The following is a 26,450-nucleotide window of genomic DNA, read 5'->3' as shown; positions in this document are numbered from 1 at the left end:
AAGTTAGGACACTTTCTAAATATGCAATTAAAAATTAATAAAGGGCAGTTGTAGCACAGTGGTTAAGGTACTGGACTAGTAATACAAAGTAATACAAACTTTGCTGGTTCAAGCCCCACTACTGCCAGGTTGCCACTGTTGGGCCCTTGAGCAAGGCCCTTAACCCTCAATTGTTTAGACAATATACAGTCACAGTACTGTAATTTGCTTTGGATAAAAGCATCTGCTAAGTGCCAAAAATGTAACTTAATTCTATTTGTTTAATATAAGCAAATTTTTAAAGCCTGCAACACACTAAAAAATGCAGGGACAGGGGCATGTTTACAACTGGGTCACATCACCTTTTCTTTTCATTTAACTTTTTTATTCATCTGGGAATTAAAGATACCAATTGTTGCAGTTCAAGTAGATTTTTTGACCATTCTTGCTGCATAGTACATTTACAGCATTTAGCAGACACTTCAATCCAAAGTGACTTACAGTATACAGGATAAGCAATTGAGGGTTAAGGGTCTTGCTCAAGGGCCCAACAGTGGCAACCTGGCAGTGGTGGGGTTTGAACCAGCAACCTTTTGATTACTAGTCCTGTACCTTAACCGCTAAGCTACAACTGCCTTTGTAGGCTTGAGCTGCTCAACAGTCCACGGTCACTTTTGTCTGATTCTTTTCTTCATGATGCACCATACGTTTTTAACAGGAGACAGATCTGGGTGCAGGCAGGCCAGTCAAGCACACGCACTCTATGTCTACGAAGTCACAGAATCTCTCTAAAATGCCCATATAAGCCTCTGCATCAGTGGTACCTTGACATATATGCAGATCACAAATGTTATGGGCCATTAGATGGCCAGGTGACTCATCTAAGATGTCCTCTATGGTTTAATTCTTATGGTCGTTTGCAAACCTCAGCCTAGCTTTGCAAGGCAGTTTTTGCTGTGCTCGGATTGCTATTTGCTATTCTTTTATAGGTCACTCAGTGTCATCTAATGGTTGTTGAGTGACATTTGAATGAATTAGTGGTGATCCCAGGCAATATAATTGTTTCTGTCCTCTGCCACTCTGTTGTTTCCAATATCTGCTGTCTGAACTTCTTCTTATGAACCTCCATCCTTGATATTTTGATGGTGGAAGCAGCTTGACCCTTACCGTATCCCTTTGCCAGTAAAGCCTATAAACTCACTTAAAACTTTTCTACTCTTTTGGCATGGTCAGTAGTTTTTTTTTTTTGCATAGTATGCCATTTTCGAACCCAGCCACTATCTTTGATTCCTGCCAGTATGCCTGTGATCGTTGCAGTACCCAGGACTGAACCAGACCAGCAAGCTACAGGATTTTTTTTTCAATATATTAAATAATGAAAAACCTTCCTCCCAGCTGACAAAGTTGTAGAGTTTAAAAAGAACGTATTACAAACAAGCACACTTCATCCAGATACCTTAGCAGCTCAGAGATGCACAACAATGAGAGATTTATTTAGGCAGTTCGCACCTGTACAATCAGATAGTCCTTTGTGGTTATTTAGAATTGATGAAGGCAGTCTTTCATTGGAGAAGGCATTAGTCTCTGTCTCTTCTGCACTCACCTATGACTTCACTCTTTCACCCAGTCCACCCTCAACTGGCTTTTTTTTACACACACACACACACACATATACACACACACACACACACAGTGAACCGATCCATGTGTTTGCATGGGATCCAGGTGCGGCTTAGCTTGCCTGACATCGATTAGCCATCACTCCCCCACACCCTGTCTTTGTATTGGCTCAGTTGAAAGCCATTCACACACTGAATAAAGGAGCAGCATTGATAAGACTAAAATCAATGCTCAGCCTTTGGCCCATGGAACACGTTCTCTTCAGCATCTGAGCATCTTTTTCACAGCCTCCCATAACAGTAATTTGTACAGTAAATGCACAAGCTTTGGGGTTTTTAGGATTATAATTAAAAACATAATATACAAATATATATATTTATGTAAATTGAGCATCTGTCTCACCTAAACAACTGCCTTTAGCTCAAATAAAAATACCAATATCTATGAATATTCATGAATTTGCTAATTGTGAATGCTCCGATGCCCCCCTGCCATCCCAAATAATACAGATCTTCTATTTTGCTGTCTCCCAAAACTCATACGGCTGTATTAAATTGTTGTCAAATTGTGTGCGACATCAATTGTGTCCTTAGTACTATGACACTAGGTTATACACAATAAATTTAGGCCACACTCAGGTTAGCAACTTGTTCATTTCTCAAATGTGTGATATTACTTTATGTAAATGCAAGGCCGTAGCCATGAATTGAACACTGGGGGTACCAAATTTACCAGGGGCAGGGTTCCTGCCATTCTAAAACACAGACAAATCCTAACATTATGCAAAGCTACTGAGTGGAACATGTTTATTTATCATTTTACATCACTATATTGGGAGGCATTTGAGCATATCTGAGTATTGGGGGTGCATGTCTGATATATATTGTGAGCACGGCCCTGTGTAATTCTATAATTAGTGTAGTGGCTGGCAGCTAATGGCTAATTAGCTTTAAAAGTTGGAGGCATGCCATTAAAACAGCAATGGTCTCTGCATGTTAATAGCTCATACATGTAGACAGATTTTGTACTAGTTGTATTTGTTTTTCAGTCATGACAGATATAACTTCATGTCATTCAAATGAACAAAATGGAATTTAGTGTAAACTGTTTGGTTCTATGCATGTAACTGGATTAAAAATATATACTTTTGTTTGCTGCTGTCTATTTTGTTGCAGCAAGCAAAATACAATTTGTTTTTAAACCACAGCAATAAAAGCGTCAAAATAGAAAGAAGCGAGCTCAGGTGGCGCAGCGATAAAACACTCTAGCATGTTAGCATTCGCGAGTTTGAAACTCATCTACACGAACAATGATTGGCTCGTTGCAGGAAGGGTGCCGGATGAGATTCCTCTTAACTGCTGCAGTTACGACCTCTGCTGGCTGATTGATGGCATTGCACAGAGATGAGGGATAATAGGATCAATGCATGACTCTCCATGTGCGAAACTGAGCCCCATATGAACTTGCCTCATGCAGGTGAAAAGATGCATTCGGGTACTGCACACGTGTCGGAGGGGGCGTGTGTTAGTCACGGCTCTCCTCAATCAGAGTGGAGGTCAACATCAGTAGATAGGAAGCTTAATGCAACTGGGTATTTGGATACAACTAAATTGGGAGGAACACACACACACACATGCAAAAAAAGGTGCATGTACTGTAAAGTAAAAGTTCATGAGGTAGATAGTGGCTAATCAGAGCAGCACGTATCAGTCCTTCATACCAGTCTCGATTTATTTCTTAATATCTCAACATTCAATAAATAGTAGCCTTGCATGTGAAATTTAGAAAAGTAATAGTGATTGAAATTTTATGTTGATTGGTTACAGGAACTAATGAGTAAGATTTCTGTATCAGAGCATTGATTTGCATGTGCTTTACTCACACAAAAATTCGTTGTGCTCTGATAATGATTTAGGTATTGAACGGCTTGTAATTGTAGCACTTACATAACGACTATTCTATTAGAATCTAATTATGTCCCATTTTTGTTTATGAATAATTTGAACTAATTTTGAACTACTTGGCAGGTTCTTTTATATGGAGTAATGTGACTTGAGCACTTTGAGAAACACTTTAATCTAAATCAGCCATCCAAGAGATTTTAAGGGGCACTTTAATGCCAAACTCCAGAATGAAGGGATTTGACTGTTATCACTGTCATTTAATCCAATAATAGAATAGACAGACTCAACAAATTACATCTCTGGTTGATTTTCTTCCTCATGTACTCTTGTGTTATTCCCATTTCTTATTTAATATATCCGTTTTGGCTTTCTAACATAAAGCCCTTATCTGAATTTTAATGATATCTTTAACCATTGAGGGAAAAAACCCAGACCATGCTCAGTCTCACATGTTCTCTAATTATCCGGTTTAATCCGAGCGACGTGCCCAGACTGTGATAGCAGCGTGTAGCCTTTACCACAGCACCCATGAGCATCAGAGCAGCTGAAGTAAGCTGCCTGGTTTGGCTGATCATGCTGAAGAATGATCGTTTTAAGACCTTTCTGTGAATGCAATTGATATTACGTACTACATACTGGAAACGCTGGAATCTTCATGAAATTGTGAATTATAGCATAGAATATTGTGGCGTCGACGAGAAAGAACAAAGCATTTCTTCACTTGGAATGAATAGAAGCTACAATAACCAGCACAGCCTACCTTAATAGGTAAAAAATTAATATTGTTGTTCGTGTTTTGATACCAACCCCCCACCCCCACCCCCACCCCGCCGCGTTCACATGATTGGTTGGGAGTTTTCCAAACTCAGTTACCTGAGTCATAATTTTAGCTGCTTTAGACTTCGACATCTTGGACATTTTGTCTAACAGATTTATAGTGTAATCGAGCATCTTTCGAGTTTGCTGAGTTTATAAAGTAAGAAATATACAGTACATAGACACACTATCGGGAGCATAAAACTTACTGTTTTATGGCTTGTTCTTTTGAAGCATAGGACAGACTACACAGAGATGATCACGTGTGTAGAGAAGCACTTTTACATTGACTATGGAATGCACTCAATATGTAAACACATACAGTGTATCACAAAAGTGAGTACACCCCTCACATTTCTGCAGATATTTAAGTATATCTTTTCATGGGACAACACTGACAAAATGACACTTTGACACAATGAAAAGTAGTCTGTGTGCAGCTTATATAACAGTGTAAATTTATTCTTCCCTCAAAATAACTCAATATACAGCCATTAATGTCTAAACCACCGGCAACAAAAGTGAGTACACCCCTAAGAGACTACACCCCTAAATGTCCAAATTGAGCACTGCTTGTCATTTTCCCTCCAAAATGTCATGTGATTTGTTAGTGTTACTAGGTCTCAGGTGTGCATAGGGAGCAGGTGTGTTCAATTTAGTAGTACAGCTCTCACACTCTCTCATACTGGTCACTGAAAGTTCCAACATGGCACCTCATGGCAAAGAACTCTCTGAGGATCTTAAAAGACGAATTGTTGCGCTACATGAAGATGGCCAAGGCTACAAGAAGATTGCCAACACCCTGAAACTGAGCTGCAGCACAGTGGCCAAGATCATCCAGCGTTTTAAAAGAGCAGGGTCCACTCAGAACAGACCTCGCGTTGGTCGTCCAAAGAAGCTGAGTGCACGTGCTCAGCGTCACATCCAACTGCTGTCTTTGAAAGATAGGCGCAGGAGTGCTGTCAGCATTGCTGCAGAGATTGAAAAGGTGGGGGGTCAGCCTGTCAGTGCTCAGACCATACGCCGCACACTACATCAAATTGGTCTGCATGGCTGTCACCCCAGAAGGAAGCCTCTTCTGAAGTCTCTACACAAGAAAGCCCGCAAACAGTTTGCTGAAGACATGTCAACAAAGGACATGGATTACTGGAACCATGTCCTATGGTCTGATGAGACCAAGATTAATTTGTTTGGTTCAGATGGTCTCAAGCATGTGTGGCGGCAATCAGGTGAGGAGTACAAAGATAAGTGTGTCATGCCTACAGTCAAGCATGGTGGTGGGAATGCCATGGTCTGGGGCTGCGTGAGTGCAGCAGGTGTTGGGGAGTTACATTTCATTGAGGGACACACGAACTCCAATATGTACTGTGAAATACTGAAGCAGAGCATGTTCCCTTCCCTCCGGAAACTGGGTCGCAGGGCAGTGTTCCAGCATGATAATGACCCCAAACACACCTCTAAGACGACCACTGCTGTATTGAAGAGGCTGAGGGTAAAGGTGATGGACTGGCCAAGCATGTCTCCAGACCTAAACCCAATAGAACATCTTTGGGGCATCCTCAAGCGGAAGGTGGAGGAGCGCAAAGTCTCGAATATCCGCCAGCTCCGTGATGTCGTCATGGAGGAGTGGAAAAGCATTCCAGTGGCAACCTGTGAAGCTCTGGTAAACTCCATGCCCAGGAGAGTTAAGGCAGTTCTGGGAAATAATGGTGGCCACACAAAATATTGACACTTCAGGAACTTTCACTAAGGGGTGTACTCACTTTTGTTGCCGGTGGTTTAGACATTAATGGCTGTATATTGAGTTATTTTGAGGGAAGAATAAATTTACACTGTTATATAAGCTGCACACAGACTACTTTTCATTGTGTCAAAGTGTCATTTTGTCAGTGTTGTCCCATGAAAAGATATACTTAAATATCTGCAGAAATGTGAGGGGTGTACTCACTTTTGTGATACACTGTACATCACTACAGCACACTACACCACAGAAAGTCTGTTACACTTACTTGATGCCGTATGATTGCTAGGACCCCCTCATATTGCATAATGCGCCTCATAAAATGTTAAATCACTAAACACAAACTTTATATTTTGAATTTGACAGCAAATTGCATATGTCACAGGAAACGGCTCATTTCGCAGTCCATGATGTAATTTTCACGGGCGTGAATTAGGTAGGGCCTTAATCATGACTTCATAATTATGTGCATGTAAGCAAAATGCTATCTCAACCAGAAAACCCACTTTTAATCCTCACGGATCATGGACGCACGACATACTAAGATGCCACACTCCCATGGTCGATGACGCACGTGCATGTGCAAATTTGATTTACACATAATGCAGATGGTGAATGCTTAAGGTGGAAAAATAGTATGTGTTATATAGTGGATACTTGCTACCTTTCTTGCATCTGTTTAGAACAGAAGATAATTTTTCAATTTAGTGTAGTTATGATTAATGCGCTGGCAGAATTACTGTGCAAACTTGTAGACACAATTAGAGCCGGGGTGGTTTGCAGAGTCTCCCGGTAGCCCATTAACGAGCTGACGCAAGCAACGTGGCAGCATGACCCCTATAGCAGAGAGCGAAAGCGAGAGACACGGCTCACACTGAGAGAAATAAAGAACGAGTGGAAAAGAAATAAAAATATATATGTGGAGGAGAGAGGGAGAGAAGCGAGTGTAAGAGACGGCATGTAATAGTGTGAGACTGAGAGGTCATGCCCTTGAGTACATGGAGGGAATGAAGAGTGGTAGGTCAGACAGGCACAACCAATTGAGGCGAGGGGTAGAGATGAAGTGAAAGAATAAGCTGCGTGCACAGAAGACCAATGTGGAGGGAATGTGAAGAAATGCTGCAGGACATGCGTATCTGCAACAGCATCTAGTACAGCGCTTACAGATCAGGGGTTTATTTTAGTAGGGTCAGAATCATATTCTAATATACTGTATTAAATATACTGCATTAAACATACTGTATTAAACATACTGTATTAAACATACTGTATTAAATATACTGTATTAAACATACTGTATTAAATATACTGTACTAAACATACTGTATTAAACATACTGTATTAAATATACTGTATTAAATATACTGTATTAAACATACTGTATTAAATATACTGTACTAAACATACTGTATTAAACATACTGTATTAAATATACTGTATTAAACATACTGTATTAAATATACTGTACTAAACATACTGTATTTAATATACTGTATTAAATATACTGTATTGAATATACTGTATTAAATATACTGTATTTAATATACTGTATTAAATATACTGTATTAAACATACTGTATTAAACATACTGTATTAAATATACTGTACTAAACATACTGTATTTAATATACTGTATTAAATATACTGTATTGAATATACTGTACTAAACATACTGTATTTAATATACTGTATTAAATATACTGTATCGAATAAACTGTATTAAACATACTGTATTAAACATACTGTATTAAATATACTGTATTAAATATACTGTATTGAATATACTGTATTAAACATACTGTATTAAATATACTGTATTAAACATACTGTATTAAATATACTGTATTAAATATATTGTATTGAATATACTGTATTAAACATACTGTATTAAACATACTGTGTTAAATATACTGTATTAAACATACTGTATTAAATATACTGTATTGAATATGCTGTATTAAACATACTGTATTAAACATACTGTATTAAACATACTGTATTAAATATACTGTATTAAATATATTGTATTGAATATACTGTATTAAACATACTGTATTAAACATACTGTATTAAATATACTGTATTAAACATACTGTAAAAAATATACTGCATTAAATATACTCTATTAAACATACTGTATTAAATATACTGTATAAATATACTGTATTAAATATACTGTATTAAATATACTGTATTAAATATACTGTATTAAATGTACTGTATTAAATATACTGTATTAAATGTACTGTATGTTGACTGAGTGCATCAATGTTGATTTCTTTTGGTTACAAAAAATTAAAATAATCTGCACAGTGCTCTATAGAACAGTTTGATATGATTTGTACCCTATTAAAGCTTACAGCTGTTGTATTAACAATGCTACAGTACACTATATTGCCAAAAGTATTCACTCACCCATCCAAATCATTGAATTTGGATGTTCCAATCACTTCCATAGCCACTGGTGTATAAAACCAAGCACCTAGGCATGCAGACTGCTTCTACAAACATTAGTGAAAGAATGGGTCGCTCTCAGGAGCTCAGTGAATTCCAGTGTGGTACCGTGATAAGATGCCACCTGTGCAACAAGTCCAGTCGTGACATTTCCTCACTACTAAATATTCCACAGTCGACTGTTAGTGCTACTGTAACGAATGTGCCCTGGGAGCACCCCACGCTCCAATGTGCCCTGGGAGCACCCCTCGCTCCAATGTGCCCTGGGAGCACCCCTCGCTCCAATGTGCCCTGGGAGCATTCCTCGCTCCAATGTGCCCTGGGAGCACCCCTCGCTCCAATGTGCCCTGGGAGCACCCCTCGCTCCAATGTGCCCTGGGAGCACCCCTCGCGTCAATGTGCCCTGGGAGCACCCCTCGCTCCAATGTGTCCTGGGAGCACCCCTCGCTCCAATGTGCCCTGGGAGCACCCCTCGCTCCAATGTGCCATAAGAGCACCCCTCGCTCCAATGTGCCCTGGGAGCACCCCTCGTGCGAATGTGCCCTAAGAGCACCCCTCGCGCCAATGTGTCCTTGGAGCACCCCTCGTGCGAATGTGCCCTTGGAGCACCCCTCGCTCCAAAGTGCCCTGGGAGCACCCCTCGCTCCAATGTGCCCTCGGAGCACCCCTCGCGTCAATGTGCCCTGGGAGCACCCCTCGCGTCAATGTGCCCTGGGAGCACCCCTCGCTCCAATGTGCCCTGGGAGCACCCCTCGTGTCAATGTGCCCTGGGAGCACCCCTCGCTCCAATGTGCCCTGGGAGCACCCCTCGCGTCAATGTGCCCTGGGAGCACCCCTCGCTCCAAAGTGCCCTGGGAGCACCCCTCGTGTGAATGTGCCCTGGGAGCACCCCTCGCTCCAATGTTCCCTGGGAGCACCCCTCGCTCCAATGTGACCTAAGAGCACTCCTCGCTCTAATGTGCCCTGGGAGCACCCCTCCCTCCAATGTGCCCTGGGAGCACCCCTCGCTCCAATGTGCCCTGGGAGCACCCCTCGTGCGAATGTGCCCTAAGAGCACCCCTCGCGCCAATGTGTCCTTGAAGCACCCCTCGTGCGAATGTGCCCTGGGAGCACCCCTCGCTCCAATGTGCCCTGGGAGCACCCCTCGCTCCAATGTGCCCTGGGAGCACCCCTCGCGTCAATGTGCCCTGGGAGCACCCCTCGCGTCAATGTGCCCTGGGAGCACCCTTCGCGTCAATGTGCCCTGGGAGCACCCCTCGCTCCAATGTGCCCTGGGAGCACCCCTCGCGTCAATGTGCCCTGGGAGCACCCCTCGCTCCAAAGTGCCCTGGGACCACCCCTCGTGTGAATGTGCCCAGGGAGCACCCCTCGCTCCAATGTTCCCTGGGAGCACCCCTCGCTCCAATGTGACCTAAGAGCACTCCTCGCTCTAATGTGCCCTGGGAGCACCCCTCGCTCCAATGTGCCCTGGGAGCACCCCTCGTGCGAATGTGCCCTAAGAGCACCCCTCGCGCCAATGTGTCCTTGAAGCACCCCTCGTGCGAATGTGCCCTGGGAGCACCCCTCGCTCCAATGTGCCCTGGAAGCACCCCTCGCGTCAATGTGCCCTGGGAGCACCCCTCGCGTCAATGTGCCCTGGGAGCACCCCTCGCTCCAAAGTGCCCTGGGAGCACCCCTCGTGTGAATGTGCCCTGGGAGCACCCCTCGCGTCAATGTGCCCTGGGAGCACCCCTCGCTCCAATGTGCCCTGGGAGCACCCCTCGCTCCAATGTGCCCTGGGAGCACCCGTCGCGCCAATGTGTCCTTGGAGCACCCATTGCGCAAATGTGCCCTAGGAGCACCCCTCACGAGGGGGCTCTTTTGCTCTTAGGCTGAATCCCCCAGGCACTCTAAATCTCATGGAAAACTTTCCCAGAAGAGTGAATGAGTGAATAAGCGACACGTTTTTTATTGTCGTAGATACATTCATTCGCTACGACGCTGCTAATAACACCACAGTTGTCTATTACTGTTCTTTCAGTGTTTCAGAGAGCTGAAATTGTAGAATGTGTGTGTGTGTGTGTGTGTGTTGGGGGAAGGGCTAGAATGTTTACAGGTGGAGCGCAGAGAGATAACACATCCTGTAGTAACTCAAGGCTCAAGGGCATCTGTACTGTCTCGTTCACTCAGGAGATCGATACTTTATCACTTTCGTCTCGCTGCACATGTACATCAGATTAGACTCACCACTGATCACTATCTCATTAATCAACAACAATTGCATTCTTCTACTGGCACGCTATTAAGGGCTTACGTTCAGAAACTTCAGTCTGCAGTTTGAAAATATATACTCCATGCTGCTGCTATCACTTTCTATTATTCTACTCATCCATAAGAACGTTGTATTGACAGCAAGTTTGGTATTGATGTTGGGCACCGAGGCCTGGCTAACAGTCACTGTTTCACTTCATCTCAGAGATGTTGATCGAGCTTGAGGACTCATTTCAAGCAAATCAATTCATCCACCAGAACCCATCAAACTAATGTTAACTGGTTTTGAAAATTGGAAGCACACAATTGATGAGAAAACAATGAAGTTTTTTTGTGAAACGAACAAGTTCAGCCCAAACAACCTAACCAAAACTTTACAGCTGGCACTGTGGTTGTGTTCTTCTGGTGTCCTTCAAATCTGGAGTCATCTTTCTGACCCTGATATGGTAAAACAAGATTGACTCCAGAGAATGCAGTTTTAGTTTTTAGCACCATTGTCCAAATGTGGTACGCTTTTTGAGTATTTTTTTTAGTGCATTTTACCACCTTTTTCGCAAGAAGGTCCTGGGTTCGATTCCCAGGTGGGGTGGTCCAGGTCCTTTCTGTGTGGAGTTTGCATGTTCTCCCCTTGTCCGCATGGGTTTCCTCCGGGTGCTCCGGTTTCCTCCCACAGTCCAAAGACATGCAAGTGAGGTGAATTGGAGACACTAAATTGTCCATGACTGTGTTTGATATAAACTTGTGAACTGATGAAATGAGTGACTACCGTTCCTGTCATGAATGTAACGGTGTATAAAACATGACGTTAAAATCCTAATAAACAAACAAACAAAGCATTTTTTTCTCCCATTTAGCCTAGCCAATCCCCAACGGCGTCCAAGGATGATGTATTTTCGCCTGACCACCAATCCCTTCTTCTTCACCCATACTTCAGTGGATTTGCGCATGAGGTTGGCTTTTCGTACGGAGAGCCACGCCCCGATTTCTGCACTTCTTTTTCTGTACAGGTGCCCTGGGCAACCAAGATCCTTACACAGCGTTGTTAACCCCACCCCTTTAGTCTGGTCTTTCCCACACAATAGACTGGAAGTCAATTTTGTCTGCTGCGGGCATTAGCCAATTATACCTGCTAGAGGTCGCCCAGCTGACCGGTAGTAGAGCCGAGATTCTAACCCGGAGGCTCAGAATCTCAGCGCTGGTGTGCTAATGTGCCATTTGGGCAGTCGATAAATGTGGTTCCCATGTCCTGTGTCTGAGGCAGCAAAGCAACCCCAAAACATCACTGTGTCTCCTTCATGTTTCACAATTGACACGGCATTGTTGTCTTTGAAAGTGTAACTAGTTTTTCTGTGTACATGGAGTTATTGTGATCTAACAAACAGCTATCATCTGTCCAAATAACATCCTCCCCCCTTTTCTGATGGTTTTTTTTTTAACAAGCATTTTGTCCAGGTTTTATTTGGCCTTTTTGTGCCTTGCTTGTAGAAGAGGGTGATCTTGTACAAAAGGGCCCAGTTCAGTTAGTAAGTGAGGGTTATCCTGGGTTGGATTGGCGTCCTCCCCACTGTCCCCCTGACCAGGATGTAGCGATTATTAAAAAGAAAATGCAGAAGCAGTGTGGTTCACACCCAGTTTTCTCAGCCTGTTCTAAACAGCCAAAACAGTGGATTCGATTTCCTTCCTTTGATGCTGCTTGGCGTTAGGGTCAATGGCAAAGCACTTCTCCAGATTGTGTTCTTTAAAGACTCTTCTAGCTAACTGGCAATTTTCAGTGTTTTTTTTTTGTTTACCATCACAGTGGGATGATGATGGCAGTGTGACAAACATGCCTGCAGGCAGCTGCCTTCAAATCTGATTGTGATTGATGGGCTTGCTGCATTGCTGTAAAAATGAAGTGTTATGGCTATTAATCAAAAGATGGGTTTTACGACCAGGAGATTCTGTTCATCTGAGGATAGGATGCAAGTAACGGCAAGAGCAAAGGTAAATCTCATTAGAATGGGTTATTTTGTTGCCTTTGCTGAATGTTTTTCTATAAGGGATTTGTAATACACAGCCACACCATGAATGTGTGACCAGAAAGGAATTCACTGTACGTTCATTCATTTAGTCATTGGGTCTGTCTGAAAACCTAGTGAGCTCTTTACATAGACGCATTTTACATCATCCTACACGCTCCCGAGAAGAAGCCTGTCTAAATTCTTAGTTACCTTAAAATGCTGCCTACTGAGGTACCTTAATTCTAAGCTATAATCTGACTGAATAATGAGGGAGCATCGGATGCTTCCTTTGCAGTGAAGGCAATCCCAGCATTTTCTCACAAAAAATTAACAAATATGGTGAACAAATGTGGAGCAACGAGTTATTTTCAAATGTAGATTTTAATTGATTTTTAATCTGTATAAAGGTGCACCAGTGTAATTTATTTGCAAATCCGGGCTTGTCAGTGACAGTTTAACTGTTTTCAGTACACAGAGGGAGATGTTAGCTGCCCTGCTATCAGGTTGTGCTGCCTTAGCCCATTGGATTGAATGACCTAAGGCTAAATGTGTTAGCTTAGTAAGCAAAAACTGTGCTGACATAATCGCGTAATCGTTGTCCAAGTAGTGCGTCTAAATAATCTACCTTGTTCGATGTCTTATTAGAATCCTCTCTACGTAGGCACAGGTTCAGCGGAATGATCCTTGTACAGCCACATCGTAAGCATCTGACCACAACACAAAGCTTCTGTTCACTAGGGGCAGCAATCACTGTCCAGCATTCTGACAAAAATGGTTATAGGCTTTAAGTAAGTTAGACTGCACCTCATGGTGTGTGTGTGTGTGTGTGTGTGTGTGTGTATTTTTGAAGCTAGTCCACTCCTTCTCCAACACGTATGCAGCCACCAGTGTCTAGCAGCTTTTTTTCCCCAGACAGCAGCCCCACATGCACAGAGGTCATGCAATTCTTTTAGTATGGTAGGCATATCTGTTGCATTGACAATATCTTGACCCCCTGTTTAACCTTTCTTACTTCAGATAGAGGACCATACTAGGCCAATGGCACCGCAGAGACTTCGATCCAGGTCTCTGTTTTGTGGGCTGGTGCATGAGGTGCATTTAAGAACCTTTGAATGTTTCTGATTGTTTGGGAGGTGGAAGTTTTTAAAACTACCTGTTCAAAACAGAATCATGTAAAGACGTGTGACTGGTGCACATGGGACACCAGTTTGACATGCTTTACATGCATTTAATGAGGACACACAGTGAGTAAAACTGTACTCATGCTTCACTGAATGTTTGTCTCTGTTTTGCATATTTTTTCATTGGTTTATGTACATATTTTATTTATCGCTTCTCATTGTGCTGCTTTCTGTCTCCTCTCTGTCTCTATTATTCTATGATCAAGAATTTTTGCCAGGAATCTCTATCTCCCTAGAAAATAAGCAGGTCAAGCATGAAGCTGGTTTGTTGGCAAAGTTTGCTGTCTGTGGTGCTGAAAAACAATAACACACACCTGTTCTATCCAGGGTGGTATAAAATAAATGAACCCTACGACTACTGACAGAGTATTGCAGTATTTGATTGTGTTTGTATAATTTATGGCCAAAAGCATGCAGGCACCCTTTCCAGTTAATGAGTTAAGGTGTTTGTGCCACATCCATCTCAAACAAGTGTATAAAAATTAATTATATATAATACATTGAATGCTTTTAACTTTGACAACAATTTAGAAAAGATCCTTAAATGTTTTAGCATGACTCTGCCCCATATGGTCCATATAGTCATGGTTTGACCAGTTTAGTGTGGAGCCCTGAGCGTGAGCTTAACCCTCTAATGGCCTCACCAAGAACATTTCTTAGTTTCTTAGGACTATACCAACAACAAACAATATTTTTACTAGTACACACAGTATGTTTTTAATGAGCCTCTACCAAACAGTTGAGATGATCACAAAAATGATGAACTTTCATGGATGAATTTTCAGCTGCTAGCTTCAAGTTCACTGACATATAGATTATAAACTCTGTTTTCTTAAAACCAATATTTTTGAGTGTGACTGTGGACATGTCAACCAAGGAGTAGAAACAGCCCAAAGAAGATTATTAAAAACAGCTTTTTTCAAGTATTTAGACTTAAAGTAAGCTTAACCAAATTGAGCAGACCATTAAAGGGTTAACCCAGTTGAACACCTTTGGGAATTGAAACCTTGATTGCGAGGTGGGTCCTCTTGTCCAGTATCAGTGCCCGACCTTACATTTGCACTTATGACTGAATCAAATTTCCAAGAACATGGGAATGGCATGTACAACAAACCTATGGAACGGGTGCCCACATACTTCTGATCCTTAAAACTTTATTTGCATTTGTACAACCGCAAGTGCCGCAACTCTTTTGTCTGATTCCAAAGAATATTTGGGCAGCAGCAATCATTAGTTGTTGCTCACGACTGGCTGTTGATGATTGGTGGTTCTGGAAATTTGGTTTAGAAAAGCTGAGGCTGTTCAAGTAGCAAAAAAGAACCAATCTCCATAAACTTGCCATGTAAGGTAAAATCCACTTCCTTAAAACTGGCACCTTAAAGTTGGACAAAGAAAAGGCAACAGGGTGGGATTCTTTCTTAAATGGCTGCTTTTCTTAGCCCATGGCGATTTTAAGCCCACTGGATTGTGGACAGTGGGGGTTCTTGGACTATCTGGACCCATTCCTGCTCTAAAGTGAACTACTCTTTTGTCTGATTCCAAAGGACTTTTGGGCAGCAACAAACAGTATTGGTTTGCTCACGATTGGCTGATGCAAGTAATGAATCAGAAGTGGAGGCTGTTCAAGCAGCAGAAAAGAACAAAGCTCCATAAACTTGCCATGCAAGAAAAAAATCCACTTTACCAAAATTGGCACCAAATGTTGAACGAAGAAAGAACAACAGAAATGAATTTGTTCTTTAATGGCTGCTTTTTAGCCCATGGTGATGTCTAGCTCACTTGACTGTGGACAGTGGTGGTTCTTGGACTATCTGGATGCATTCCTGCTCAGCCTAAAGTGAACTACTATTTTGACTGATCCCAAAGGACTTTTAGGTAGCAACAATTAGTAATGGTTGTTGTGGCAACCAGTCAGATGCTCATGATTGGCTGATGCAAGTGATGGCTTTTGGACTATCTGGAAGGTTGTTAAAGCAGCAAAAAGAACCAAGCACCTTAAAGTTGGACAAAGAAAGAGCAAAAGGGTGGGATTCTTTGTTGAATGCCTGCTTTTTAGCCCATGGCCATGTCAAGCTCACTTGACTGTGGACAGTGGTTCTTGGACTATCTGGATGCATTCCTGCTCCTAAATTGACAGTTTTTATTGTTTTATTTAACTTTCTTTTACTTGTTAATGGGTCCAGTCAAACTGGTCTTATTTGTATCAAAAAGCCAGCAGTTGAATGGCTATGCTGTAAAGTTAAATGGCATTATGGGTATTTTTCTACACCACAAAGAAAGAAGAAATATCTTACTGATGAGACAATATGGCTGCACATGCTAATATTTGCGTATTAGCCAGTGTGTGGAAGGGGTGTCTACACGTGTTCATTCCAGCGGTACTTAATGCATGCAGATTGCGAGTGCTCAGCTGCAGGGCGTGATAATCAGCGGCAGACCCGCAGCGTACGCGTGGAGCTTCGAGACGGCTGCAGGAAGCACAGCGTAGGTCTGGGAGCTCCCCAGTGAACCGGCCGATTGACACATTAAGTGTCTTCATGTGGCCTTGCGCTGGTTCCCCACGTTCACAGCGCGGCGTACATGCTGGCAGCCATCTGCGCAGCTGGCTGTTCTTCTGGTGGCACGACGCACGCATGGTCGTCCAGTAAACCCTCACAGGCACACGCGTACGCTTTAATGAAAGCTATTAGTCTGGTGGGTACACTGATATCAACACACTACACACACCGAATTCTGTCTGTTTTAAACCCTGGTGATCCCCTGCTGTTGAAAGTGTGCAGAAACTCAATAAGATGCTTAATTTATGTCGGACTCTACCAGCTGCCCCCTTCCTCTCGTCACTGATGAAAGGGGTTCACGTGAATTCGGATTCAGCTCTGAATTCGTCAGCATCGTTTAATAAAGAGTGTGTGTTGGGGGAAGGTGGCACCGGCAGATTCAAGTCCGGCTTATAATAAATGTTTTTAGGGGGGAGGGGGTGTCCAAATTTGACCTTTCTCCTCTGTGACAGCATCATGCCAATTGTGTCTGTTCCAGCCGGAAGCATCTCTGAGACTCGGACCTCAAGAGCACAATGGGGATTATATCGTGGTCACTGTGTTTAAATCATGACTAAGATAAAATGTTAGTTAAAATAAATAATATATTACGATTATACACCACACTGGCAAAAGTATTGGGACACCTATTTAAATGATTTAATTTGTGTGTTTCAGCCACAACAATTGCTAACAGACAAATAAAACAATTAAAGGAAATAAAGACAATGATATGATTTGAACTTTGCGGTAACAGTTTTGGGAAGGCTGTTTCCTGTTCCAGCATGACTGTTCCCCTGTGCTATAATGGCATAAAGGAAAGCTTGCTTTTAAAAAAAATCCACAGAGCCCTGATCTCAGCCCCACTGAACTTTGGAGCTTTGGAATAAACTGGAATGTCAATTCAGGCTTTTTTGACCAACAACAGTGCCCAGCCATACACTGCCTGAATGGGCACACATTTCTCACAAGTCTTGTGAGAACCCTAATCAGAATACTGGCTGTTATTCTAGCTGAAATATCACATAGAGGTCAGTCAATTTTAATACTGTTTATTGGTTTTGAAATGGGATGTCTAGCAAGCACACGGTCAGGTGTCCAAACACATTTGGCCATATAGTGTATATGGGTTCAAACCCACCATCACTGTCTAACTGGCTAAGTTTGGCATTGTGCACTGCAGCACAGTCATGCTGAGACCATTCATGATCTTTCCTAGACTGCTGGAAGCATTATATTTATTTTATGGAATTGATTTGTATACAGCTGTTAGCAATGGGTGCAACTGAAACTTCTAAACTGAATTATTAAGACGGGTGTCCACACATTTTTAATATTTAGTGTATGTTGTAATGTCCATGTTTAAACAGCATATTATGCAGATTCATTCACACTTAAATATGCTCCTAAAGTCATTTAGATTCCATTATGTTCAACTGATCAGTATTTTAATTAGTATTCTTGGACATATCAAATATAAGTATTGAAATGGCATCAAATGTGGAACTCTACTGCCACCCTGTGGTATGATCGCAGCATGACATGCTGTAAATTTTTCACTGGTGCAAAATCTCGATGTATATTTAACATCTTCGGCATTTAGCAGACGCCTTTATACAAAGCGACTTACAGTACTGTGAGAATATACAATCTAAGCAATTAAGGGTCAACAACTTGTCCTAAATCAACAACCTGGCAGTGGTGAGGCTTGAACCAGTGACCTTCTGATTACTAGTCCAGTACCAAAACCACTAGGCTACAACATACCAGTTCAAATCTCCAGTTCACCTTTGTTTATTAGGATTTTAACGCCATGTTTATCCAGTTCACCTCACTTGCATGTCTTTGGACTGTGGGAGGAAATCTGAGCTCCCGGACGAAACCCACACAGATACAAAGAAAACATGCAAACTCCACACATAAAGGATACATATCGTTCCACCTGGGTATCAAACCCAGGACCTTCTCACTGGTGCTACCCACCGAACCAACATGCCATCCTGTCCAGTTTTATGTCTACACTATAAGTTACTGCACTACACTTAACATATAGGCCATTTTCAGCATATATTCCTTTAAATAAATACATTTTTTAAAGAGTTCAAAACACCTTATTATCATTTTAAGTATATACAAGGACACAAAAAAACACACATAAGGTACATGACTACATAAGGTACAACACAAGTGCAAACACACGTGCAAACAATACCATAAATACAACAACAGACAATATTTAGGCTTGCTAATTATAGGTTGTGTTAAATTATAAGACTTGTCTATTCTTTTGTCACTTACTAAGTGTTTAAAACACACACACTATTTTTGTAAAAATGTCCAAGTCCTCACCTTATGCGCAGCATTCATGCTGGTCAAGGAGAATCGCAGACTAAAGCACTCTTCTCTGAACTGTGTGAAGATATCCAGAGTTTTTTTTCACCAGCCAGTGGCAGATTTCCACATAGTTGTAACACTATTACAACGTAATTAATTAGTAATTAATTATTATTAATACAGAAAATAAATGAGTATGTGAATGGGTGTTCTTCTTAGGATATGGATGTGTAATATGCATGATATTGAAGATAATTTGGATGAAGCCTAATAGTCAAGCCAGTAAACGCTGTAGATCAGTCATTTGAATAAACAGAGTGGCTCAGTCTTTAAAAGCAATCTGAATGTCAGTGGAAGTAGAAAAACAATCAACATTCTCATACAGTGTTCACAGCATCATCAGTCTGTGTATGTATGTGTCTGTGAATATTCTGCCTGTAGACCTAAAACCCTCAGAGGAAGTGCCATGTCTGCGGTTGAGACGGTACGTGGAAAGTGTGGCTTAACAAACTGTAAGAAAAACCCTAAACCCCTCTGACTGAGCCGTCCAAAAGAAACCTTTTAATGAAATATTTCATCTCCTTTCATCTCTGTCAAAATCGATTATGGGGTGCATAGCCAGAATGCGGGAAATCTAAAAGGGTGTAGTTATACACCCTGCAGGTGTCGATAGATCTTGGTGCTTCTGTGTGAATACAGAGAGCCAGATTTGGAGAACTGTGCTATAGTGTGTGGTCCACTGTCTGCCATGTCTCAGCGGTGCCGTCCAAAAAAGTCTTTGAAAGCATGATGTTGTAAACTTTTGTCTTAACTAGAACTAATGTAAAAATCAAAAACAGTCCAAGACCACTATATAGTTGTCACTATGCAATCAGGTAGGTAGAATTTCCTCGTATTTGTCCCCAAATCCCTGTTGTACTGCCAGATAGTAAAAATGACTGCTCCTCTGCTCCAGAGTTCTTTGGCAATGTGCTTTACACCACTCTAGTTACCATTTGGTATTGCACATGATGATCTTAGGCTTGTGTGCGGCTGCTCAGTCATGAAAACCCAACCCATAAAGCTCCTAATAATCAGCTCTTTTAATGTGACTCCCAGAGACTTGGAACTGTGTTGGAAGGGTTGCAACTAGTGACAGATTAGTTTCAGTTTCACACACCACCTCTTTGGGCTGAGCTACAGGAAGATCTGTACTGACCCATTCAACTGCCAGTGTTCTCTATGGAGGTTGCATGAATGCAGTTGGGTGTGGGTAAAACAGCAAATCCGACTAATGAAAATACGTTTAGAATCTGCATACCTTTGACCATGTAAGGTATCTACAGACTCCTCTCAACATCTTTCTAGATCTCTAGATTGCCAGATACGCATCATTCCGTTCGGTGGTTTGAGCAGTGCAGACGAAGAGACTGTGGTTTTGCTTCATGTGAAGCAGATGAAGTGGAAATGGGATTTTAACAGGCAGAGCCAGGCTCCAAGTCATCTGCCGTCCCTCTTAGGCCTGTGGGTTAACATAAGTAGTGGATATTACTCACAAGCTCGCATATTTTTATGACCTGGAAAAGTTTATTACCCTCCAAAGTTAAAGCGACCTCAGCTGTGCCACCGGTCTGGTCAGGCGCTCAGCTGAAACGATTGGCCGAATTGGGAATCATTTCCTTGCCAGTGCAACAGTAGCTACTACTGTCTGTTGAAGTGTTGATATAAGAGGCAGAGCATGTGTGTGCTATCCTGCGGCTCTCCCCGACCAGCATAGTGAAAAATAAAGTAATACTTGACTTTCCCTCTGGGATTAATAAAGTGATCTATCTATCTATCTATCTATCTATCTATCTATCTATCTATCTATCTATCTATCTATCTATCTATCTATCTATCTATCTATCTCTATCTATCTATCTAGGTATTGCGCAAACATAAGAGAATTCAGGAAAGTTGGATATATCTAAATCATGACATTGGAAAAGGAAATGTATGAAGTTATAATAACTAACACATATAACCACATCCAGTCGATTCCAAGAGCCCTGAACCAGACGTCAAAGACTGTGCCTTTTTATATTCTTTTTACTCATGTACTTATGGATTCTCTCCCTTTTTCTCCCAATTTAGCATAACCAATTAGTCCTCTGCTGCTATGGACCTCGATTGCATCCAAGTAGGGTATATTTGCCTGACATACACTCCCTACGACATGTGCGCAGTCCACTGACCCCTTCTTATTCACCCATAGTTCAGTGGATTCACACGTGAGGCCAGTCTCACACATGGAGAGTCACACACTGATCTCCGCATTCCTCTACGTCTGTACTGGCGCCTCAGGCTACTAACCAGGGTCCTTACACAGTGTGGAAGACCCCACCCTTTTATTTAGTCCAGTCTTTTCCCACACAGCAGAGTAGTGATGCAAACAGTAAACATTTCCCTACTCTAGTTTAAGAAGATAACAGTCCAAGGATACAAATCTGCTGAAACTTTGTTAGAACAAAGCTTTTTTTCTTAATTTTATTAAATAAGATGCTATCTATGAGTCCATGTTATTGCTCAGTCTAAGTGCTTAGTAAAGAGGTGGATCTTTATTAGTCTTTTGAAGACAGTGGGTGCGCTCAGGGGAAGTTCGTTCCACCACTTGGGTGCAAATACAAAAAAAGGTCTTGATGCTTGTCTTCCTCAAGTTCTGGGTGGAGGATCAACATGAGAGAAACTAGTGGCTTCTTATTTTTTAATTGGATTATATTTTGACTTGGATTATTGTAAAAACAAAATACTATGCTATACGGATTCTGTCAAATCAGTTCTGTTTAAGTTTAATTTCATAATTTCACCTTAATGAGAAAAAAGCCATAAACCATAGTGATAAACCACATAATGTTCCTCCTTTCTCCCTTCTTGCATCCGACAGTAATAGCTGATAAGAGCTAAATGCATGACTAGATGAGTGTCCTCCTCTGGAGTATTACATACTTCACTATGGCACCTGCTCTACTTTGATTTTTAACATTCCACTTCAGCTCTTAGCCATTTCCAGTCTATCAGGCATTTATCACAGAAAGGGAGTGTTGAGTATATTGAGTTATGACTGTTGACGCTATGCCATACTCCTTCCTTGTTTTAGAACCTGTAATTACTACATTTTACACTAAACAGACAAGCGCAGACTCAAAAATGCGTCCGGCCGGGATTTCTAAATCACCGTAAATGTCCAGGATTTAGCTATTGTAGTCTGTGTGCATTATTCTTTGTGTGTTTTTGCACTGATTTCACTTTTCTCTTTAGATCCCAGCTTCTTGCACGTCTCTTAAAAAATAAAATCATCTTAAAAGCAGAAATCATGAACTGCAAAACTCAGACGTGTCAGGTTCAAATAAAGGTGCCAGTTTATCAAAACACGATAATGCAGCTAAAGTAAAGAATTTGTCAGATAAAGACGAGTTAAAACAGAAGATGTTACTGCTGCAGAGGGAGTTTTTGCATTTTACACCACGAAGCATCACAACAGCTACAGATCAATAGACTGCTTGTCTGCCTTGTTAAAAAGTCTTTCCCTGATTTTGAAGCAACGTAATCATTTTCAAATGTGCCTAATAAGATAGAGGTTATTGTCAACGCTGTGATAGTGCTGCACTTCCCTGAGAATGCCCTATCTTGTCGGGTCTCAGAAGCTAAGCAGGGTTAGTCTCAGTCAGTACTTAGATGGGAGACTGTCTGGGTCCTGTTTGGATTGTTTTCTCTCTTTCGGCCAATGAATCCGACCCACCAGAAGACTGACCAATAAATGAATAAATGACCCACGGCGAAGCTACCTAAGCTGTATGAGCCAGAGAAAAATGGAGGTAAAGGAGAATTGGAGAAGAAGACAGGTGAAGATGATTAAACTCTGGAGTTAAACCATCTGTCTCTCAGTGCTGCTTCATTTAACAACCAAATTTGCCCCACGTTGTGATATCACTGCTGCTGCTGGCTTGCTTCGGTGCTCTTTGGTTGCTTTACAGGCTGCCAGCTACAGTAGGAAAGCAAAGCCAAATGTACAATTATTAGCTAGATTAGCCAGACCACATTTCCATTCAGCCTCTCTGCCTCTTCACCACAGTAATAAAGGTTAAAATACCGAAAAGCTGGTTTTCCAATGCCAAGGCACAATTCTGAGGTTACTGAGTGTATTTTATCATTGTGCTTTTAGTGAATCTGTAAATAAACTAAGACATATACCATACAGTTGAAAGAAGGGATGGGCAGGCAATTTGGAAATATACTAAATGGCCACAAGTGTGGACACCCCTCCTCATTATTTATTTGATGTGTGTCAGCCATACCCAATTTTATAAATTTAAAACCAACTTTGCCTCCAACTTAGTCATGCCAGTTTAGGGAGGGGTCTTTCCTGTTCCAGCGTGGCCGTGTCCCTTTTGCACAAAACAAAGATAAAAATCGGGGGGTTGTGCCAGGAAAAGGCATCCAGTGTAAAAACTGTGCCAGGTCATGGCACAGTTGTGACAACCGTTAAATAGTGATGCAGCCAAAAGAAGAAAAAAAAAAAATTTTAGACAGAAGCTTTTTTGTAGGAAAATGTATGTTGGAGGGGCCCATTTTTTAAAAAGTATTTCCTAGGGTCACATCTTTCTCTTTTCAAATATGGAGGACTAACTGCCCTAATATGTGTACACATAATTTTCCATGTCTTGACTGTCTAGTATCTCTTTGATTTATTAAAACCAGAGGAATGTCGTCTCTCCCAACCAGAGAGCACGACCATTTGGTCTCTCTTGAACGACTGATCATGGATGGGTGTCACAGTGTCAGGATCTAAATCCACCAGAAGCGAGACCCTTAGTCATATTTCTAACACCGTTTGTTTCTCTCTGGCAGATCTGAGTATACAGCACAGAGCAAGTGAAGCCACCACATCCTCTCCGGCTTCTGACCACGATGAGGACAATTCACCTGGTTACACAGGTAAAGTCTGCTTTTTACCACACATATACTATATACATATATTGGGACAGTGGTAGCCTAGTGGGTAGAGCTTTGGGCTATCAACCGGAAGATTGGCGGTTCAAATCCAGGCTCTGCTATGCAGCCACTGTTTGGTCCTCGAGCAAGGCCCATAACCCTGTCTGCTCCAGGGGCGCCGTACGATGGCTGACCCTGCACTCTGACCCCAGCTTCCAAACAAGCTGGGATATGTGAAGAAAGAATTTCATTGTACTGCACACCTGTATATGTATATATGATAAATAAAGTATATCTTCTTCTATAAGATATGCATGATATGGCCAAAATTATTTTGGATAATTCATTAAACCATGGGCATTATTGTGGAACGGACTCACCTCCACCCACCGTTTATGGCTATGAAGGCTGTTCACAAGATTTTGGAGAGCGTCTGTGTCTGTGGGAATTTGTGCTCATTTATCATTATAGCAGTTTTATTCTTTATTTGTTCCTGTGACCTGTCACATGCACTAGCACATATTTTGCCATCAATTAATAAAGTTATGAAACACAAGTAGAAGATTTTTATTTTACAGCCGTGCTGTAATACGTCATCAAAGTGTGCATATGAGACGAATCTGCATTTGTGTGGAATAACCGTCAGATTCACTCTGAAAGCTCCACATGTATCTGTGTTTATCTGGATTTTCATCAATGTTTTACTTTTAAACTTGTGTTACAGCTCGGGGTTCTGAGAAATCAGCTCTGTAAGAATCAGCTTTTTATTTCAGTGTTTTTATATTATATTTGTGTTATTTTCAGTGTATAAGTGTTAAAAACAACCTCATTATTTTACATTAGCCTGAAATATATGCAGTTCCACAGGACCATGGAACACATTAACAGGCTTCCCATACATCCTTGTGGGAAAAAAATACCTTGAAACTCCTTTTGAAATGCCTTTTAAACTCAGCGCCACTCCCAGAACCAATTGACATTAAGTTTCAAGGTACCACTGTATTATTTGTTGTTCAAAATAAACTGTTTATATATAAATACTGTATATAAGGTCACCTAAGGACCTGATGAAGCAGTTGTATTACTTAATGCAGTAAATATTAATATCAGTAAAAGGGATTATTTGCGTTCCAGCTAGGGAGGCACAGAGACAAAGTGATTGAAAGCTGACAGCTCACAGTCAGACTTCCCCATTAATAGCAGCATCAAAGAGACACCTAGTGTGCCAGCTGGTGGTTGTATACAACACAGAGAAAGAGAGAAAAAGAGTCAAAGGGGGGTAGTGGAGCAACATGCCCACATGCTGCTGAAAACTGTCCGTCATATTTTACCAGCTCATTTCTATTCGAGCCTGGTTGACAGCTCGACACGTCGCTAGCCACCAACCGGAGCCGCGTAGGTCAAGTCATGATTGAGAGTTGGCAGCTAACACTATAATAGATCTGAAACATGCTGGTAAAAAGAGTGAAAGAGCATGAGAGATGATTCATATGACAGTAAATCCACCATAAAAAGAACTGGTTGTAATTGAGAAAGTGAGGGGAAAAAAACTGGCAGGATAAAAATCACGATTTAGGTTTAAATAGCAAGCAGAATGACGAATGCCGTCCTCAGCAGGAAGATATCAGCACCGTCTGTCTACTCTTGACCCTAAACCTGTCGAACTGTTTCATCCTAGTGGGTAGCACATGACTCTCGGATAAAAATGAACTCTTTCCACTTCACCCTGAATACTTGTCTTTATCTCTGCGTGGGTGAGAAAAAATGCAAACTGCTTCTCGTTAGCTGGTGCTTGGCACGGTGGTCAGGTCCTTGCATCACGGGTGTTTAGAAAAATATCCTGAAATCAGTTTCCCTGCCAGCAAGTTCAGTAATGTACAGACCTGAGGAAAGAATCTGGTAGTCGATTCTAGAAAGTCTGATCAGAATAATTGCTTTATAATAGTAAACTTCTTGTAAACTTGCATTGGCATTAGAAGGAAGGTGATTAAACTATTGGGTTTACCATTTCTATATACACTGTGAATGCACATTTACTGTTTCTTTGCTAAATTTGTACAAATTGGAAATAAATTACATTGAAAATGCTTGTTTCAGCAAGACATTGACAAGCTACATTCTGTACATGGCTTTGTAGGAGGAACGTGCAGGTCCTAGACTTGCCTGCCTGCAGTCCAGACCTGTCTCTCATTGAAAATGAAGATCAGAAATGCTGTGAAATTTTTTTAGAAATCTGAACAGGGGATGCTCTCATAATTGGGTATAAACAGAGCATCAAAAGACTGTTGTTTTCAGGCAAGAATGTTTTATACTATGCAGACATCCCAATAGTCCCGGAAGTTCCGGGAGTCTCCCGCATATACATAGCGGCTCCCTGATGCCCGCAAGTCAGATAAAATCTCCCGGAATCTAGAACGAGTGGCCAAGAGCGACACAAACGTGCATGCAGGCGACACAGACTTTTTTTACCCGATCGCATATTAAATCCGTTATCTGATATACAATCTAGCACACTGTGTAGGGAACATAAATCAATTGTCTAATATACTGTCTAGTGCACTATGTAGGGAACATAAATCCGTTATCTGATATACAATTTAGTGCACTATGTAGGGAACATAATTAATTATGTAATACACTATCTAGTGCACTGTGTAAGGAACACAAATCATCATCTAGTTATA

General features: G+C 41.6%; 1 protein-coding gene across 1 annotated transcript in view; it reads left to right on the top strand.

Moving 5' to 3' along the window:
- LOC134332935 (roundabout homolog 1-like) overlaps nucleotides 1-26,450 on the top strand; it is a 214,454-nt gene that overhangs the window by 8,248 nt on the left and 179,756 nt on the right. Inside the window, exon 2 of the mRNA XM_063014770.1 lies at nucleotides 23,683-23,769. Within this exon, the coding sequence (XP_062870840.1) occupies nucleotides 23,683-23,769 (87 nt within the window). The remainder of the gene's footprint in view (nucleotides 1-23,682; nucleotides 23,770-26,450) is intronic.

The sequence above is a fragment of the Trichomycterus rosablanca genome, chromosome 18 (genome assembly GCF_030014385.1).
Source record: "Trichomycterus rosablanca isolate fTriRos1 chromosome 18, fTriRos1.hap1, whole genome shotgun sequence".
Taxonomy (NCBI): Eukaryota; Metazoa; Chordata; class Actinopteri; order Siluriformes; family Trichomycteridae; genus Trichomycterus; species Trichomycterus rosablanca.
This window is presented reverse-complemented; position numbering and strand designations above follow the sequence as displayed.